Source organism: Schistocerca cancellata, chromosome 4 (genome assembly GCF_023864275.1).
Source record: "Schistocerca cancellata isolate TAMUIC-IGC-003103 chromosome 4, iqSchCanc2.1, whole genome shotgun sequence".
NCBI lineage: Eukaryota > Metazoa > Arthropoda > Insecta > Orthoptera > Acrididae > Schistocerca > Schistocerca cancellata.
Window position 1 is genome coordinate 687,788,627 of NC_064629.1, and position 18,841 is coordinate 687,807,467.

General features: G+C 43.3%; 1 protein-coding gene across 1 annotated transcript in view; it reads left to right on the plus strand.

Annotated features, from left to right (window-relative positions):
- Nucleotides 1-18,841, plus strand: part of LOC126183543 (dedicator of cytokinesis protein 3) — a 1,039,887-nt gene that overhangs the window by 416,902 nt on the left and 604,144 nt on the right. Inside the window, exon 4 of the mRNA XM_049925613.1 lies at nt 745-800. Coding sequence (XP_049781570.1) covers nt 745-800 — 56 coding nt within the window. The remainder of the gene's footprint in view (nt 1-744; nt 801-18,841) is intronic.

Genomic DNA, 18,841 nt, shown 5'->3' on the forward strand with positions numbered 1-18,841 from the left:
AACCACAGCGAACGATATGCATCAAGCACCACATTATAAAATGTTAATATTTGTCTGGAATTTTAAGAGCAACAGAATCTTCCTCTGGCAAAAATTCCCTAAATCAGTTTTGGTTTTGTAGTTTTGTTGCTTGATGGTATCGTGATCCTATGTGTTTTGAACTTGTTGTTTTGTAATGCAGCGTCTTTCAACGTGGATTTTAGCAAAATGAGGGGAAAAGTGATGTTCATGTCGCCTAGGTAATTAAAATGGATTTCCATGTATGAGTGTGTCCAGATGAAGTTGGTAGTCACAAAGACGTGCGTGTGTGTGTGTGTGTGTGTGTGTGTGTGCGTGCGTGTGTGTGTGTGTGTGTGTGTGTGTGTGTGTGTGTGTGTGTGTGTGTGTGTGTGTGTGTGCTCACATGTTTGAAAGAGGATTCAGGTAAGTTTTAAAAAGTGAAGACGTTCCTTGCGTTTCGAAGCACGTGGACGTAATGGATGTATTGCGTTCGATACATCTGTGCCCTCTACGCTACAGGTCTTTCCCTATGTAATTGCCATATTTTTTCGCAAGGTGCTATTTCATGGGAGGAGTTTCCGCTACGATCGTCCATGTAGATCTTTACTGAAGCGAAAATCAGAGAATTTACAGCTAGTCAATAAGATACCTGAATTTAATGTTTTACTATCCCCTAGAAGTAAACTTAGTTAACTTGATTGTATTAATTCATTGTGTGTTTTAATAATATATGTTTTGTTTCAGGGCATCTTTCCCTCCAGTTACATACACCTGAAGCCCTGCAAAGTAGAAAATGACGGGTGAGTTAGAAGCTGCTTCATATTGTATTGGTTTCCACCTAGATATTATATGCGCTGGTGGTGCAACTACCATCTCATATGTAGATGTTAGTACGTTCCGCTAATATGTGGCGTATGGAAAAATGTCGAGCTACACATACAGGAAATCCATTCGCTGTTTTCTTATGTCTAATCCATCAGCGTAACCAACTGGTAGTATGAAAATCATCGCATTATAGATGAGGTCGTATTTTTTCTGTTAACTGCCGAAATAGTGGTTTGCTATGCAGTTTCATTTTAGTTAGCTATATTCTAAGACAGCTTAAAGAGAGACACGGTAAAGAGTAATAGTTCTCAATATCAGTTCTAATTTCCTCTATCTTCAACCTGATCCTTTACTTTTTCTTTTACGATTATTTTGCCCTTGTCTGTTGCCTACAGTAAATTGTGGTTTTGCATCTACATCTGCACTCTACAAGGAACCTTACGGCGTGTGCCGAAGGGTATCTGTCGTACCAGTACCATTATTCACATTCTCTGTTGCATTCGCTTCGATACATTGAAAACTGAACAGGTATATATATATATATAATTTTTTTTTGCTGTTAGCTTTATAAACTGGCTACCGGCATATGATGTTAACCGTGATGAACTGTGATTTGGACTACAAAATACATTGTTGGCCATTAACCCACTATCTCATGGCATTTCTTTTTAGGAAAAAAAGTCAGTGAAAAAATATCTGTGGGTGGTGTCTGACACACAGAATACTAAGTAAGAGGTTGAACATAGATATTTTAATTTAATTTTGGTGTATTAATTATTTTGAAATTTTTATCATACGGCATCAAACTGAAAATATGCTCAATTATTAATCGTTTGGTTACAGCGACATTCAAACATAATCTGTGCTGTCATCTAGCATCATTATAACTACTTTAAAAATCTAACTAGATGTGATCTAATTGGCAGAAGTAATTCGCTCTTTCAGCTGCATTCGCGTGTGTTCACATATACTCGATCTACAGAAAATATTATCGATTTTCAGTGTTTTTTGCAACATAATGATGCTAGACATAGTCTAGCTCGATGCAACAGTACTTCGCATACTGCCAGTCGGAAACATCAGGCATATACGAGTGGTTTCATTAATGTTATACTTTCTTTTTTCTTTTTTAGTTTGTGATAAGTTCCTATGGGACCAAACTGCTGAGGTTATCGGTCCCTAGGCTTACACACTACTTAATCTAACTTAAACGAACTTACGCTAAGGGCAACACCCACTCGCCCATGCCCGAGGAAGGACTCGAGTCTCCGACGGGGGAGCCGCGCGAACCTTGGCAAGGCACCTCAAACCACGCGGCTACCCAAAAGGGCTCTACATAAATGTGCGGTTTGTTACCACATGGCAACACCATGGAAGAGGCGTTTAAAACTGGTTTTACTTTGTGCACAGTCCAGTTACATTAATGTGACCACCGCCTGTGGTCGATGTAAACGTGAAATAACCACTTACAAGAGGCAGGTGGCAGCACTAGCAGTGGAGGGTGTATAAAGCGTGTCGAGGAGACGCGGAAAACTGTGCAGTCGTAATGCGGAAACGGATAGATTTATCGTACTTTCAAAAGAGGTTGGTCACTGGCTTTGCGGCAGAGGGTGCAAGCATTTCCAAAATGGCTAAGTATTTAAATTATTCATCTACTGCCGTTATTAAAGTATACCGGGCATGGGAAAAAGGCGCTATCCAAAACCGGAGCTGACGCAACTGGTGGACCACGGGCCGTAGATGACAGGGGTGAATGACGGCTGCGGATATGTGTTCGGGCGAACAGACGTATAATTGTTGAACGACTGACCGCTCAGGTGAACGAAGGGGCTGAGCAGTGCCTTCTCAACAAGCATTCAGCGAACGTTGCTGCGTATGGGCCTCCGTAGTAGGCGTCTAGTTCGTGAACCGATGCTGACTGCTGTTCATCAGCGATGAAGGCTTCAATTTGCACGCCAGTACCACAGCTGGACGTCCACTGAGTGGCGGCAGGTGGCCTTTTCACATGAATCGCGTTGGCGTGAACGGTGTAAAACGTCTGAAAGCAAACAGCCTGTAACAGTCTTCGGAAGGATCCAGGTCGGTGGAGGGAACGTGATGGTCTGGGCATTGTTTTCGCGGCATTCCCTGGGTGTTCTAGTCATTCTGGGAGCAATGGATCAACACAAGTATGCAACTATCCTTGAGGACCACGTCCATCCCTGCATGCAGTCAGTTTTTCTTCCGCACGACGGAATCTGCTAGCAGGACAAAGCATCGTGACACACGACTCGGTGTTGGCCGAGCGGTTCTAGGCGCTACAGTCTGGAACCGCGCGACCGCTACGGTCGCAGGTTCGAATCCTGCCTCGGGCATGGATGTGTGTGATGTCCTTAGGTTAGTTAGGTTTAAGTGGTTGTAAGTTCTAGGGGACTGATGACCTCAGAAGTTAAGTCCCATAGTGCTCAGAGCCATCTGAACCACACGACTCGCAGTGTGCGTGCGTAGTTCGAAGAGCGCTAGTATGAGTTTTCCTCACTCCTCTGACCACCAAATTCCCCGGATTTAAACCCAGTCGAGAATCTGTGGGACCATCTTGATCGGGCTGTTTCCTCAACCGAGAAACCCAGCGCAGCTGGCCGTGACACTGGAGTCGGCATGGCTCCACATCGCTGTCGGTACCTTCCATAATCTCACTGACTCTCTTCCGGTACGAAATTAGAATTATATATTAATACTTTCAGCTGCTGACAGGCGTTGATATATATCAACGGGGGCAGGTGAAAATGTTTGCACCGACTGGGACTCGAACCTGGGATCTCATACTTACATGGCAGACGCTCTATCCATCTGAGCCACCGAGGGCACAGAGGATAGTGCGACTACAGGGACTATCTCGCGCACGCCTCCCGCGAGACCCACACTCTCACCTTATATGTCCACACACTACATTCGTAGTGGCCCTACCCAACATACTCATTACTCGTGGAAGACATTCTTACCAAGTCCCATAAGAGTTCGGGTAATATGTGTGCATCCGCACAGAAGAGGAAGGTCATGGCCGGTATTGCCAGAACTATGTACTTATATGGATATGGTGTCGGTTCTTTCGGACATGTCCGAAAGAACCGACACCATATCCATATAAGTATATACTCTTCCTGTACGTCTATCAGTGGTCAGCGCTGCGAAAGGTGGTTATTCAGGTTTCTGACACATGTTTACATTAATGTGAAAAAAATGGTTCAAATGGCTCTGAGCACTATGGGATTCAACTGCTTAGATCATTAGTCCCCTAGAACTTAGAACTAGTTAAACCTAACTAACCTAAGGACATCACAAACATCCATGCCCGAGGCAGGATTCGAACCTGCGACCGCAGCGGTCTTGCGGTTCCAGACTGCAGCGCCTTTAACTGCACGGCCACGTCGGCCGGCACCTTAATGTGACTGGACAGGGTAAAGCCTTTGGGATCCCATCATGTCGTACTGCTGTATAAAGATAATAACGATTCAGGTATAATAATAATTAATAGTAGTAGTTTTCGTGCACATATATAGAAAAAGGTGAACAGTGTGACAACTATTACAACTGCAACATCAGGAAGGAGAGAAAAAAACGAAATTTCACTTACTGTGCATGCAAAATATAGTAGCAATAATATAAGATCAAATTTGTAAGGAGCTGCCACCTCTAGCAGCAACGAAGGCTCTAACCCGGCCGAGCATCAATTGCAATCTTCTTTGGATGACAGGTATGGGTCCATCATTCCATGCTGCTTGAACTCAATGACGAAGTTCATCAATCGTAGTGGCCAGCGAGTGTTGGCAGTCCATGGCCAGCTGTCTTCTAAGTGTCAGAAATTTGGAAAATCGTTCTGGCCAAGGCAACAGTCGATGGCATTTTCTCTCTCCGGACGTCGTCGCACTGTCCGTATGGATACTTGTAATGCTGAAAACCGGCCTATTTTCTAATCAGGCCGTACAATCCAAAACGACGGAGTGAAGAATACGTCTGTCCTCCTTGGCGCTAGTCGCGCGGGGCTGCTGAGATCCTGCATGTCGTTCAGTATGGCCCTCCTGAACGCACTTAGCACACTTGATGGCATTGTGAGTTTTTTTGTGTGTCGCCTTCGAGGTGTTCTAATTTTTATGTTACAGCAGTGACGACGTCCAAGGATGAATTTCTATCCATAAAATCTTCTCTGATGATCAGCCGAGTAGTGACGTCTTGTCGCAACGTTTCGATGACTTTCATACTCATAATCTTTAGGTGAAAATAGAAATGAAACTCATCGAAACGTTGCGACACAAGACGACGCCACCGCTCGGCTGATAAACCGGGAAGATCCTATCATTGGAATACGCCGAGAAAGCCGGCAGTAACACAAATTCCTATTGGTTTCAGTGCCTCGTTAAGTTTAAATTAAAGCTTAATATCTTAATATGACTTCCTCCGACCTAAAAGTTTGAATAATAGGAGCTGACCGTAGTAACTGATGCTTTGGTGTTATTTTAAGTTTATCAAAATGGTTCAAATGGCTCTGAGCACTATGGGACTTAACTTCTAAGGTTATCAGTCCCCTAGAACTTAGAACTACTTAAACCTAACTAACCTAAGGACATCACACACATCCATGCCCGAGGCAGGATTCAAACCTGCGACCGTAGCGGTGGCGCGGTTCCAGACTGTAGCGCCTAGAACCGCTCGGCCACTCCGGCCGGCTAAGTTTATCAACCAGCTGATTTAAGTTGTGGTGACGTCATACGAAGGTCGAGGAATGAAGGTATTCTACCGACGATTATATTGATGTCTGCGATGGAAGAATGCTAGTAGCACCAACGATCTCACTAGAAGGTAAACAGCTTGGCGTATTCCTCTGTAGCCTTTCAACATCAAGCACCGCGTCGATGCATCACTAAACATAAGGCAGCAGTCTGTTGTTGCATAATCTGATCGATTACAGGTTAGTTAACTAGTTTTTTAGTTCTTTGGTACGCAGATCAAATTAGAGATAAACGCCATAGTGTGAGACGTGTCAACAGAACGAACATACACTGAGGCGACAAAAGTCATGGGATACCAATATACGCAAATACAGATGGCGGTATTGCGTAAACAAGATATAAAAGGGCAGTGCATTGACGGAGCTGTCATTTGTACTCAGGTGATTCATGTGAAAAGGTTTCCGACGTGATTATGGCCGCCCGACGGAAATTAACGGACTTTGAACGCGGAATGGTAGTTGGAACTAGACACATGGGATATTCCGTTTCGGAAATCGTGACGGAATTCAATACTCCGACATCCGCAGTGTCAAGAGTCTGCCGAGAATACGACTTTTCAGGCATTGCTTCTCTCCATGGATGCCTGCAGTGGCTGACGGCCTTCACTTAACGACCGAGAGCAACGGCGTTTTCCTAGACGCGTCAGTGTTAACACACAAAAAAACACTGCTTGAAATAACCGCAGAAATCAATGTGGAATGTATCCGTTGGCACTGTGCGTCGAAATTCGGCGTTAATGGGCTATGGTAGCAGACGAAAGACACGAGTGCCTTTGCTAACAGCACGACATCGCCTACACGCCTTTCCTGGGCTCGTGACCACATCGGTTGGATCCTAGACGACTGGAAAACGTGGTCTGGTCAGATGAGCCCCAATTTCAGTTAGTAAGAGCTGATGGTAGGGTTCGAGTGTGGCGCAGAACCCACGGAGCCATGGACTGAAGTTGTCAACAAGGCACTGTGCAAATTGGTGGTGGCAGCTCCTTATGACATGAGCTGTGTTTACTTGAAATGGACTGGTCCTCTCGTCAAACTGACCGATCTTTGACTGGAAATGGTGATGTTTGGCTACTTGGAGACCATTTTCAGCCATTCACGCTTCTCATGGTCCCAAACAATGATGTCACGTCATCCGGCCACAATTGTTCGCGATTGGTGTGAAGAACATTCTGGACAATTTGAGCGAATGATTTGGCCACCCAGATCACCCGACATGAATCAAACATAATCGAAAAGTCAGGTCTTGCATTTCGACCTGCACCGGCAACGCTTTCGCAATTATGGACGGGCTGCAGAGGCAGCATGGCTCAAATTTTTTGCAGGCGAGTTTCAACGAGTTGTCGAGTCCATGCTACGGGGAGTTGCTGCAATACGACGGGCAAAAGAGGTCCAACATGGTATTAGGAGGTATCCCATGACTTGTCACCTCAATATAGAACACTTGCAGACAACTTTAAAAAATATATATAAAACAGTATTTATATGGCCACGTGCTGGCCATTTATGGTTTTCTTTTTAATGACCAATTATCTCTACTCAAGAATTCCTGTATGGTGCAGAAGGAGTTATTGGGTAGGACAATCTTTAATCTACATTTGAAAGCACTTCTCATATATGTTTATTTGCATGGATAGATTGCCAAAGAGTTTAACGGTAGCATATTTCACCCCTTTATCTGCCATAGTTAAATTCATTAAAGCATAATGCGGATCATTTTTCCTTCGAGTGTTGTATTTGTAAATATCTCTGTTGCTCTCAGACTTAGATGGATTGTTGATAACAAATTTCGTAAGTGAATAAATGTGCTGTAAGACAGTAGTAGTTGATATTACCAGCTGCTTGAGGAGATCACTGCAAGATATACATTTGAACTTCACACATTATTCGAAGTATTTTCTTTTGGCAATCAACACCTTTGGCCTAGGCTGGGAGTTGCCTCAAAATAATATTCTATAAGGCTCCAGTGAATGAAAATATGCAGAATATGTTAACTGACTGACTTCTTTATCCGAAAGTTTGGCAATTATTCTTATGACAAAAATAGTCGAACCTAAACGTTTGAGCACATCTGCTATACGGTTTTTCCAGTTTAAGTTTTCATCATTACGCACCTCTAAGAACTTACAATTAACTACCATGTTTATTATATCTTGTCGTAGTACTTAGTTATTAGGAGGCAGGACATTTTTGACAGTACGGAACTGAATGAACTACGATTTTTCCATGTTTAAAGAAAGCACATTTGTGAAAACCATTCGGTAACTTTCACAAAATCGTATTTTACAATTTTGTGTTGACGCTACTTTGCTTGGCTTCACAACAACGCGTGTACCATCTGTAAATAGGATTAATTGTGCCTCCTGATTCAAATAAAAGAGCTAATCATCAACATAAAGTAACCAATGATCGAACCTTGTGGGACTGTAATTGTAACTTCTGCCCATGCAGATGATGTGGCGTTCCTCTTTGTATTTCTCGAACACCGTAGGGTAACTTTCTGTATTCCATAAAAACTTAACGTCTCTAATAGAAAATTACAATTGACACAATCCAATGTCCTCTATAAGGCACAGAATATCTCAATCGGTGATTACTTATCATTTAAAGATTTTATTATGTGCTAAGTAAATGTATAAATAGCTGACTCAGTAAAATGGCCCTTTTGAAATTCAAACTACGATTGGTTAAGTACCCAATTACTACACAGACGGGTGACAACTCTGGAGTACATTAGATTCTCAAAAACTATAGAAACTTCTGTAAGGAGTGATAGTGGGCGCTGGTTATGACATCTATGGAATCGCTTTCTTTGTATAGAGAGGCCTAACAGTGATATATTTCAGTCTTTGTGGAAGAACACCCTGAGCTGTGAGGCATTACATAAAGCACTAAGAACATTACATATTATACGGCCACAAATTTTTACTGTCTTGTTGGAGATATTATCCACCGCGTATGAACTTTTACCTTTTAGAATTATAATGATCTTCCTCATTTTAGATGTGGATGTGGGCTTAATTTATAATTCACTAAATGTCCTCTGTATTGCCTCTTCTGTATACTGTTTTTATTTCTCTTCTGATCTATTTGCACCGATATTCACACCTACTTTTTTAAAAGTAATTATTAAAAATATCTACTACACATGAACTGTCTTTTACAACAATACCATTCCCTATAACAGAAATAATGTGACGTTCTATGGATTCTATCCCTGTCACTCTTTTAACAATATTTCATATTGATGTTATTTTGTTAATTGATTTGTCAATTTCAGACAAGATGTGCACACTCCTGGATTTTTTACAACCTTTGTTATTATTTCACAGTACTGATTATAATAAGAAAGTATTGCTGGATCTTTACTTTTTGTAGCTGTTTTTTAGAAGTCATTTTTTCGTTGCCGAAGAGACAGTGATACCTGTAGTGATCCAAGGTTTCTGTATTATATTTAATTATCTTTTTAGAAAAAACTGTTTTTAAAAATGTATACAAACTCATTACAAATATGTTGCACTGACTTAATAAGATCACAAAAAAGAACATATTAGTACATATCATTCCACGAAACCACAATACTTAGATTCTTTTATACGTGGCCAGATGTGTTTTCAACGAGGCTTTATAAACTGGCTACAGCATCGTTGATGAGAGGATAAGTACGTATTGATACTTATAAATGGGACAAGAGTTTTCGTATCATCAAACATAATTTTATACCTGTTTGTAAGCCTACGCTCAGCATTTGCTGATGTGTCCAGATGTCGATACTAAACTTTGCAGCGATATTCTGCAGAATGTCCTGATACTGGCAAGTATAACAATTGCTGCAGTCAAAAGGAAGGTCATAAATCTCTAGAACTCATCGACAAAGACCACCCTTTACTCTTTGAGTTCATTTTTTATCTTCCTGAGTGGTTATAAATTAGTCGGTTGCCTTGTCAAACTCAGAAACCTGATATCTTACGAAATGTAGCCCCACAGCAAAGACAGACGGTTATAGGTGCTTCAACTTATGCTCGTTGAATATCTAGAGGGAGTGGTCATAAAGTTTTGACTCTCCCCGCGAAAAAATAAAGTTACGTACTTAATTTAATTTTTTTGTGTACGGGTAGATGTATATAGGTGCTGGTACACATGGAGATCACTGCGCCGTGATACGTAATACCGTGGCACATCGTTAGAGAAGAAAAAAAAGGGTGCAGCCCATCTCCAGCTTATCAATATCGAAACCATAGAACTACCCCTCCTCCCTGTTGTAGTTTCTTAGAGAGCGGTAGCTTAATACTGTATATCGTTCACAATGGCTGTCCTTTCGAAACGCATTCTTCAAATGTCTAAATGCGGACTCGAGATGGTCCTCGTCGAAACCGTTGTAACTCTATTTATCAAAATCTATGAAACCACTGTTTCGTTGTCGGGATTGTGTGAAACTCTGCACAGTGATATTAAAGTCAGAATGCGACGCCTTTCGGTATGATGTGCTGGCGATATCCATCTGATTTGTGTTCATGTGGAATATTTGAAATGTCAACTTCCTTTCTGTCCCTATCTCATCCGTTAACTTTGATAAGTCTTGCGCCGGTTGAGGCGATGTAAGAACACAGGTCAACAATTTAGAACAGTTGTATTAAGAAATACATAAACCAAAAAACTCCTCCTTGGAGGAAAAGTTAATCATAACAACTGTTTGTGAAGATTCGTAATATGCTCTGAATTTACGCAAGTATGAAATTTAGCTGGCGGCCTCAATGAAGAATGAGTCAAACCTCAGATTCACTTGATGGCGAAACAATAAGTCCGATAGCTGATACCAGAAGTCCTTGCAGTCCCTGATACGGAGGCCATGTCTCAATGATGATTATGACAGACACTGACGACGTCGAGGGTTGCAAAGTTTCCAACGAGACTGTAAGTTAAGAGCTGCGGGTGGATTCAGTACCTGGCCCATAGACTAGATGGAAGTCCAGTCGGAGTGGATCTGCATTAGCCTATATACCCAGGCAGCACAGCAAAACTAGAGGAACTATATGCGATCGTGTGGTGGAAGCAAACAGGTCCAAGAGGGCAGGACCTCTAGCGACGTTCACACTGCCGCCTGCTGGCCTAGTCGTCTGCCGATGTAGCCCCTTGCAGGTTAGACTGCTTGCATACCTCAGATGTGAGAGAGGTTGCAGGTTTGTCACACAGAATCCCTGTCCCTTGTCAAGGACGAGAGGATGCAGTACATCTCAAAGTCCCAGGAAGCATGTACACACCTGTGGATCTGGTGACCCAGGAGGACTGTGGTCGATGTCCATCGAGTCGATGCCTGGACCGACGATGGGCCGACCTCATATGAGGCTGGAGGATGTGGACACTGTTTCTGCTACACTTGTTTGGCGTTGTCCATGGTCCTGGGATGGAGGAAGTCCGACACTGCGACAAAATACTATGAAATCCCAATGCTCGAGGGTGACGAAGTTTTCCACGGCACAACAGATTAATTTGGGAGGTGGCATGTGGACCTGGTGTGCAGTGTCAGTTCTCCCATGACCTGACCGCTGCTGGCATCAAGTATCAGCAGAACTGAGAGTTTGTGGAATCTAAGATATCCGGTGGCCATGCCCCTAGGCTGGGATCCTGGCTGCATCGTAAAGCTAGTGTGGGCAAAACTGGGGCAGTTGGCAAGACTGCTAGCAGCCAAAGAGCGAGCTGTCCAGAGTGAGCCTGCAAAGAGACATAACGAAGCAACAGACATACTGGCTGATGGCTGAAAATGGAGCGAAAAAAATGCACCTGGAGGGCAGATGTGATGGTGGAAGCATTTAAGAAGGAAAATTGTGGTGAGGAGTGCAGGAGTGTGGGAGAACTAGACTTGTTGTACCTGGAGGGCATAGATAAATATGGAAGCAGGTGAAAAGAAGGAGACGAGCTCAGAAACATGCGAAAAGTAAAATCGTTGGGCCTAGAGGGCAGAAAAATGTGCCGCGGCAGCGGTGGTTGTGGAAGTACTTGGGATGTAAAATCATTGTGCCCGGAGGACAGAAGTGATTGTGGGAGCACTTGAAATTGAAGAGTATTGTGTCCGGAGGGTACGGCTTGATGTAGAAGCACCAGAGAAATGGGAAAACGGGTGCAGTGATCATGCCTGGAAAGGATATTCAAAAAACGTGTGGGGAGATTAGACATAGAAGACCGGATCAGACATTGCAGCATGGATAAGGCACGGGCTGGGCCAGGAGGGAGGGAATAGGTGTGAGTAGGGAGGTGTATTGGTCAGAGCTATCGGAAGAATTATATGTGAGGACACATGTGGACGAAGGTTCAGGTACTGCACGAGAAGGAGGAGGAAACTGCGGCGATGCTGCACAGGAGGAGCTTCGGTGATGGCAGCTCGGATAGTGCAGTGTCGCAGAGACACAAGCCAACGGTACTGGTGCCATGCCAGAAGCGGGAAGCTGTGGCGAAGGTGTTTGGAGGTGGATGGCCCCAGAGGTACAACTGGGATTACGTTTTAGAGTTATATCAGTCTATACACACAGTGTCAGAATGAAGTGCAAAACAGTGCTGTCACAGGAAATATCGAGATATTCACAACTCAGCTGTTGCCAAAAACAATCTCACATACAAAATATTTAATCAAGAGGAACGTATTTGTAGAATAAAAAAATTCGCTTCATGTCCCAGTAAGTTCTTAATCTATTGCACGACTGTTTTCGGAGCATAAAGCTTATTTTAAGGTGCCACCGAATAATTATGGCAACATAAATGTGTTGCGGTCTGGTCAGCCAGTCATGGTGGGGGGGGGGGGGAGGAGGGGAGGGGCGTGGAGAAGGGGAGGGTCATACCCACATCAAACAAACGCATGGAAGCGAAGCACCAGCAATCACAGCATCCGCCTCGACAGCACGTCTGTCGAAATCTACCGTTGCGGGAATGGTGCGCCAAGTTCCATTCTGTTTGTGATTCGACACAAGACGGTTGTCGATCCGGGAGGCCATTCTCATCCATTACGGACAACAACAAGCAGGCAGTTGACGATTCGATTAGGGCGCTAGCAAAGGATCACATAAGCTTCAGTAACGTGCAACGTATTATCCGATAGAAGTTGGGCTACCATAATGTCTGCAGCCAGAGGACACCCCAGACGTTGAAAGCCGAACAATAAGCAAACAGGTTGCCTGTTTGGCTCAACCACCTGATGCGCTTCACTGTCGAAAGTAACATGTTCCTTCAGTGCATAGTTCCAGGTGACGAAAGCTGGGAAATGGAGCCGAAAGCATTCATCATACCCTCATTCCAAGAAGTTCAAGAGCCAGCCACCTGCTGGAAAGGTGGCGCTCGCCCTGCTCTTTGATTACCGGGCCCATTGCTTGTTGATTTCAAGCAGCCTGGTATCTTCATCACGGGGAACGGTACAGCACAATGCTAGAGAAATTACGGCGTACAATTAAGGCGAAACTTGCGAGAAAACGGCGACAAGAGGCTGCTGCTTCATGATAACGCACGTCCCCATATCGCAAATGTCGTAACGCAGAAGTTACGCGAACTCAAGTGGGAGACACCCAAGAACCCACCCTATAGTCCTAATGTCTTCCCATGCGATTATCATGCATCGATCCCTTAAAAAAAGGCTTTGAAGGGTCGACGATTCCTGTCTGAAGAGGATGTGCAGCATGCAGTTACGGACTACCTCGAGCAGCAGTACATGGTGTTTTAGCAAACGGTATCTTCAAGCTAGTGCGTCAGTGGGACGATTGCCTCTATATTCACGGTGATTTTGCCTGATTGTCATACAGATTATTGACTATACGATCTCCGAACGGAAACTTTTTGATCGCCTCTTGTGGAATTAAATTACGTGAGACACAACTGTTGTCCCTTGCATCGACGTGCTGGGGTGCTGTCGTAACAGATCATATCATGTAGCAAAACAGATCATATCATGTAGCAACTATGTAACCGGGATTTCAGTTTTATCCTTAGGGGCCGCTCAGTACTAAGAAGGTAGAAAGGAAGGAAAGAAGATTAGCGTTTAACGTCCAGTCGACATTGAGGTCGTAAGAGATGGTGCACATGCTCTGTTGTTTCGAGGATGGGGAAGGAAATCTGCCATGTCCTTCCAAACTAACCGTCCCTGCATTTACCTGGAGCGATTTAGGGAAAGCACGATACACGTAAATCTGGATGCGAACGCGGATTTGAACCGTCAATCGTCATCCCGAATGCGAGTCCGACGTGCCAACCACTGCGCCACCTCGCTCGATTAATGCTAACAAGGGGCATCTCTGGGCTCGAACAGGAATTTGTATTTAAACATTTGTACACAGTCCCATCTCACATTCCTAACCACGCCTGCGACGGCGTGTGACTGTGTTGCTCTTGGTTTGTCCAGAACAGCGCTTGCAGTCGTGGAGTATTGAGGTGGGGGGTGTTAACGCGCCAGTCAGTCAGTTATCTGAGCAGCTAGCTGACGTGCGTACTGTACGTACACACAACAAAAATAAACGAAAACATTAATGTTTGGAACGTTTTAAATATTGTGGCATCCAAGTTAAGAAGGCGCTTCTGACAGGCGATGGTGTGGAGCAGGATGATGCCGCTTTCGCAATGTTTTGGTGAATTTCATTGTTCAAGAACATGAATATTCATTTGATTGTTCAAATGAAGTTAAATTAGACAGGATAGTGGATGAAGAAAACGACTTTACAGACGATAACGCGATTAATGGCCTTCAAGATCGTAGTGCTAGTGGCAATGGCGGAAACAGTCCTCCTCAAAGAGAAGGTAACAGTTTTGTTCATTACGAACCTTCATCAGGAAGGAAGTCCAATCTTTTAGTATTTTAACAAAATTTTCGGAAGAACGCCTACAGCGTATTAATGATGATTATTGTACACCTCCACGTAAAATTCCAACCTACATCTCGTTATTGAAGAGACATCCATCTATAAAAGACACATGGAACATCAAAGTAATATTTTATTACCTGAAGAAAAAAAAAAGACGTAATGAACATCCATTCTTAGGAAACAAGGCAATCAAAGAACTAGAGATAAAACACATTCTATCCCATTTTAACATAGCAAGCATCTTCATCATCATCCTAATCATCATCATCACCACCACAAGACGTTGTGCTCATTGGTGAGCGTCATGACCGAATGAACCAAGCTTGTCCATCCCAGACTGTTACCAGCTTCTCTTAGAACCCGCTGAAGAGGTAGACCCAAGATCTTCTTGATTTGATCAGTCCGCCTGTTCGCAGCTATTCCTCTTGGTCTCTTTCCCTCGAACTTCCCTTCCATGATTATTTTCTCCAGATGTTCTCCGTCTCTTCTCACAATATGGCCAAAGAACTGTATAATTTTTTGGTTAGCACGAGAAGAAAGGCGCTTGGAGATACTGAGTTGCTCAACAGTAGACACATTTGTTCTTTTTTCAGTCCATTTTATGCGCAGCATCCTGCGCCAGCACCAAAGCTCAAATGCACTGATGCACTGTTTGTCTTTGGCTTTAAGTATTCATGTCTCGCAACCATAAAAGAAGACGGAAAACACGAATTTTTTAACAGGCCGTATCTTTGCGGTCTTCATTATTGCTCTGTTTTGCCACATCTTTGTGAGCTTCTTCATAACCAGTCGCCCTAGCGTGATCCATCTTCTTATCTCATCTTCACAGCTTCCCTTGCCACAGATGGGTCACCAAAGATAGATGAAAGAATTCACAACTTCTAGTTCTTTTACTCGACCTTTTGAGTTGAACCTGTAATCCTCGATCAGTTGTCCTGAGTTTGGACTTGCTGAGATTGAGGTCCAAACCATATCATAGACAAATGCCCTTTACTTTTGTTAAGAACTCAGCAAGTTCGTCTTCGCTGCCGGTTAAAAGCACGGTATCATCAGCAAATCGAAGGTTGTTAGTAGTTCTACCACAAATTGCGATGCCTTTAGTCCAGCCATCAAGAGCATTCCTAACGATATGTTTTTCATAGATGTTGTACAATTGGGGGAATAGAACACAACCCTGTCTGACAGTTTTTTACACATTGAAGAAATCGAATGTGCCAGCATTTGTCTCCACAACTGCGTGGTGATTATTATACAGACTTCTGATTAGTGCTGTCAAGTGTGGCGGGACATCGAACCCTGTAGGCACCTGCCACAACATTTCCCAGACAACACATTCAAAGTCAAGGAAGCAGATGAAGACAGGAACACAGGACTCTCGCGATTTCTCGATTATTCGTCGTATGTCGAGAATTTGTTAACGAGTTGATTTTGCTTCAACAAAATCTGCTTGTTCCGTGGATATGTGAGGTTGAATGTCTGGCTTCAAACGCTGGTTCAAGATGTAGAAGAAAATTTTGCTTGCTTGGGATGTGAGAGCAGTTGTTCGATAGTTGGTGCAATTCACTGTCTGTTTCTTGTACACTGGGATGAAAAGAGATTTCGACCAATCTTCTGGCCATTCCCCAGTTTCCCATATTCTTGTATACATTGGATGCAGCACACCTTTCTGCCCCATTTCTTTGAACATCTCACCAGAGGATTTGTAGTTACTCAGACGTATTGCGTTTTCTATTTTGCTGCGTGAGATTGTAGGTTCCAATGTAAGCTTATCAACTGCTTGAATTTCTCCACTGTTGTTACTCCCAGAATACAACTTTTCACGGTATTGTTTCCTTTCAACAGTTTCTTACTTGCCACTCTCATCATCTACCACCCACGCATGAGGATTCAATTCACCGGTGTTGCTTTTACGTTTCTTGAGGAGATCACGTACTTGACTGTGACTATGATTTTGTTCTATCTCATCACAGATACTCTTAACGAAGTGTGATCTGTCCTTTCTGTAATTCTGTTGTTTTTCTCCGCACAGGTTCTTATATCTGTCTTGGTCCTGGTAGGTGTGGATACCAGTTTTCTTCAGGTTGCTTCTCTCTTCAATTAATTGTAGTGTGGACCGTGATATTCAAAGATGTTTTTTACTTTGTGGTCGTTCTGATAACTTAAGTGATGAAGGAACAACCTCCTTCACTTGCTCTCATGTGATGCTGGTGCACCTTTATCAAGACTGATGCTGTGGAGTTTTGGTCTTACAACCTCACCAAATTCGCGAAGAGCTTTCTTGCTTGTGAGTTTTAGTTGTCTTTCTCCGCTCATCTTGGTGGATTTGAGTTTAATGGGCATTTTCATGGACAGCAGATTATGATCACTTTCACGGTCAGCTGCGGGAAAGGCAGTACAGTCTAATGATCGAAGTCTTCCAACGTCTTCGCACTAGGATGAAGTCAATCTGGTTTCTAAATCCATCACCAGATGATATGCAAGTGTACAGCCGTTTTGGGTGATGCTGGAACTTGTAGCCGGCCGCGGTGGCCGAGCGGTTCTAGGCCCTTCAATCCGGAACCGCGCGACTGCTACAGTCGCAGGTTCGAATACTGCCTCGGGCATGGATGTGTGTGATGTCTTTTGGTTAGTTAGGTTTAAGTAGTTCTAGGGGACTGATGACCTCAGATGTTAAGTCCCATAGTGCTCAGAGCCATTTGAACCATTTGCACTTTGCGTTTCAGATAGTCAAATTGTTACTCACACAGAAACCAAGTAAGTATCTGCATCGGTCATTTCTCTCACCTATACCATAAGGTCCAACCACAGATTGTAAGTGGGTAGTGTCTCCAATTTTAGCACTGAAGTCTCCTTGAATTATGGCCTGTTCTTTCATAGGGATCTTGTTCCAGGTGTTTATAGAACTCCTCTCCCCTCATTCGATGCTGCAGCAGTAGGGGCATAGATCTGGATGATATTGAATTTACATGGAGCAGTATTCAATTTATTGGAGATGACCGTCTCATTAATGGGTTCATAACTGAGAATACAGTTGTTCAGATTTCTAGGAACAACTATTGCGGCACTATTTCTGCTTTGGTCTCTACTCCCTGAAAAATAAACAATGTCCCTTCCTTGCGTCATGAAATGGTCACTTCTCAAGTGGGCCTCACTAAGGCCAAGAATATCCAAGTCATTCGCTCTTATTTCTCTTTATGCTGTAGCAAGTTTCCCCGTGTTAAGCAGCCCACGTACATTCCATGTTGCAGTCTTTCTTATAATGCGCAGGCATAATTTGCACATTGGTGTTAGTCTAATGATTTCTTTCAATGCTGCCCCTCCGGAGATCCGATTGGAGGTTTTAAGCTCCGGATAATTTAGAACTGAGCAAAGCCTTGGCATTCTCATGGGAGAATTTCAGTTGTGATTTCCTGTTGCCTTCCACTGACCTCCAAATCCTGTCCGCTGACCGATTAAGTTTCCCGCTCGGGTTCGTTACCAAAACTTCTGTTGACTTGGTTGGCTTAACAGGGGCATCACGTGTAGGTAGGATGTTAGGGAATTGAGGTGACAGAAGCTAAGAGAATTCTCTTGCTGGGTTCTTGTAATCGCGTCTCACCCACAGTTTTTCTTGCCAGAATCTCACGTGTTCGCAGAGACTCCCCCAGGTAATTTCATCGAATATAACAGGGAATGAAGGAAAACGTGTCGATTGCTGGCACCTGAAATTTTGGGCAATGTAAAAAACAAGAGACACTGGGGACAAAAAATTTAAATGTTTGCAGATTTCATAGTGCGTCACAAGAAAGCATCACTGCTTTCATGACAGCCAGAGATATACAGGAAGACCAAGATATTCCCCAGTCTGGAGCCCGTTTTGTCGAAGAAGTAAACCAGGAAACTGCAGAGCTACAGCAAAACTGGATTGGGAACACTGATCAAAGTGGATTTAATTATGAACTAACTTCTGATGCGACTCTTTGTACAAAAGAAAATGAGGGGGGATCATCAGTTGCCTATGAGTAGACACTGACAAAAAAACTGCGTTTATCTTCAGGGAAAAACTTGCGGCCCGAAAATTAAATATAATCTTCCATCAAACACATTTGGAAGTTAGCAAAAGTGGGATGGTGTCAAAAGACCATCTAAAATCCTTTTTCATGAATGCTTTTAGTGACAGTTTCGCAATAACCATAAGTGTACAATACTTTGTGATTCTTGGAATGCTCACAATGACACAACAATAGTAAAATTATTCATTTGAGGGTAAAGATATTGTATGCATGATCATTCCGCCAATAACAACAAAATATGTACAGCCTTTGGATGTATATTTCTTCCGATATAAAATATCTTCGGGAAGGATAACAGACTCTTGTTACCGACTCTCTGCAGTCACTTCGACAGTCACATCGACACTAAATTAGTAAATAGTATA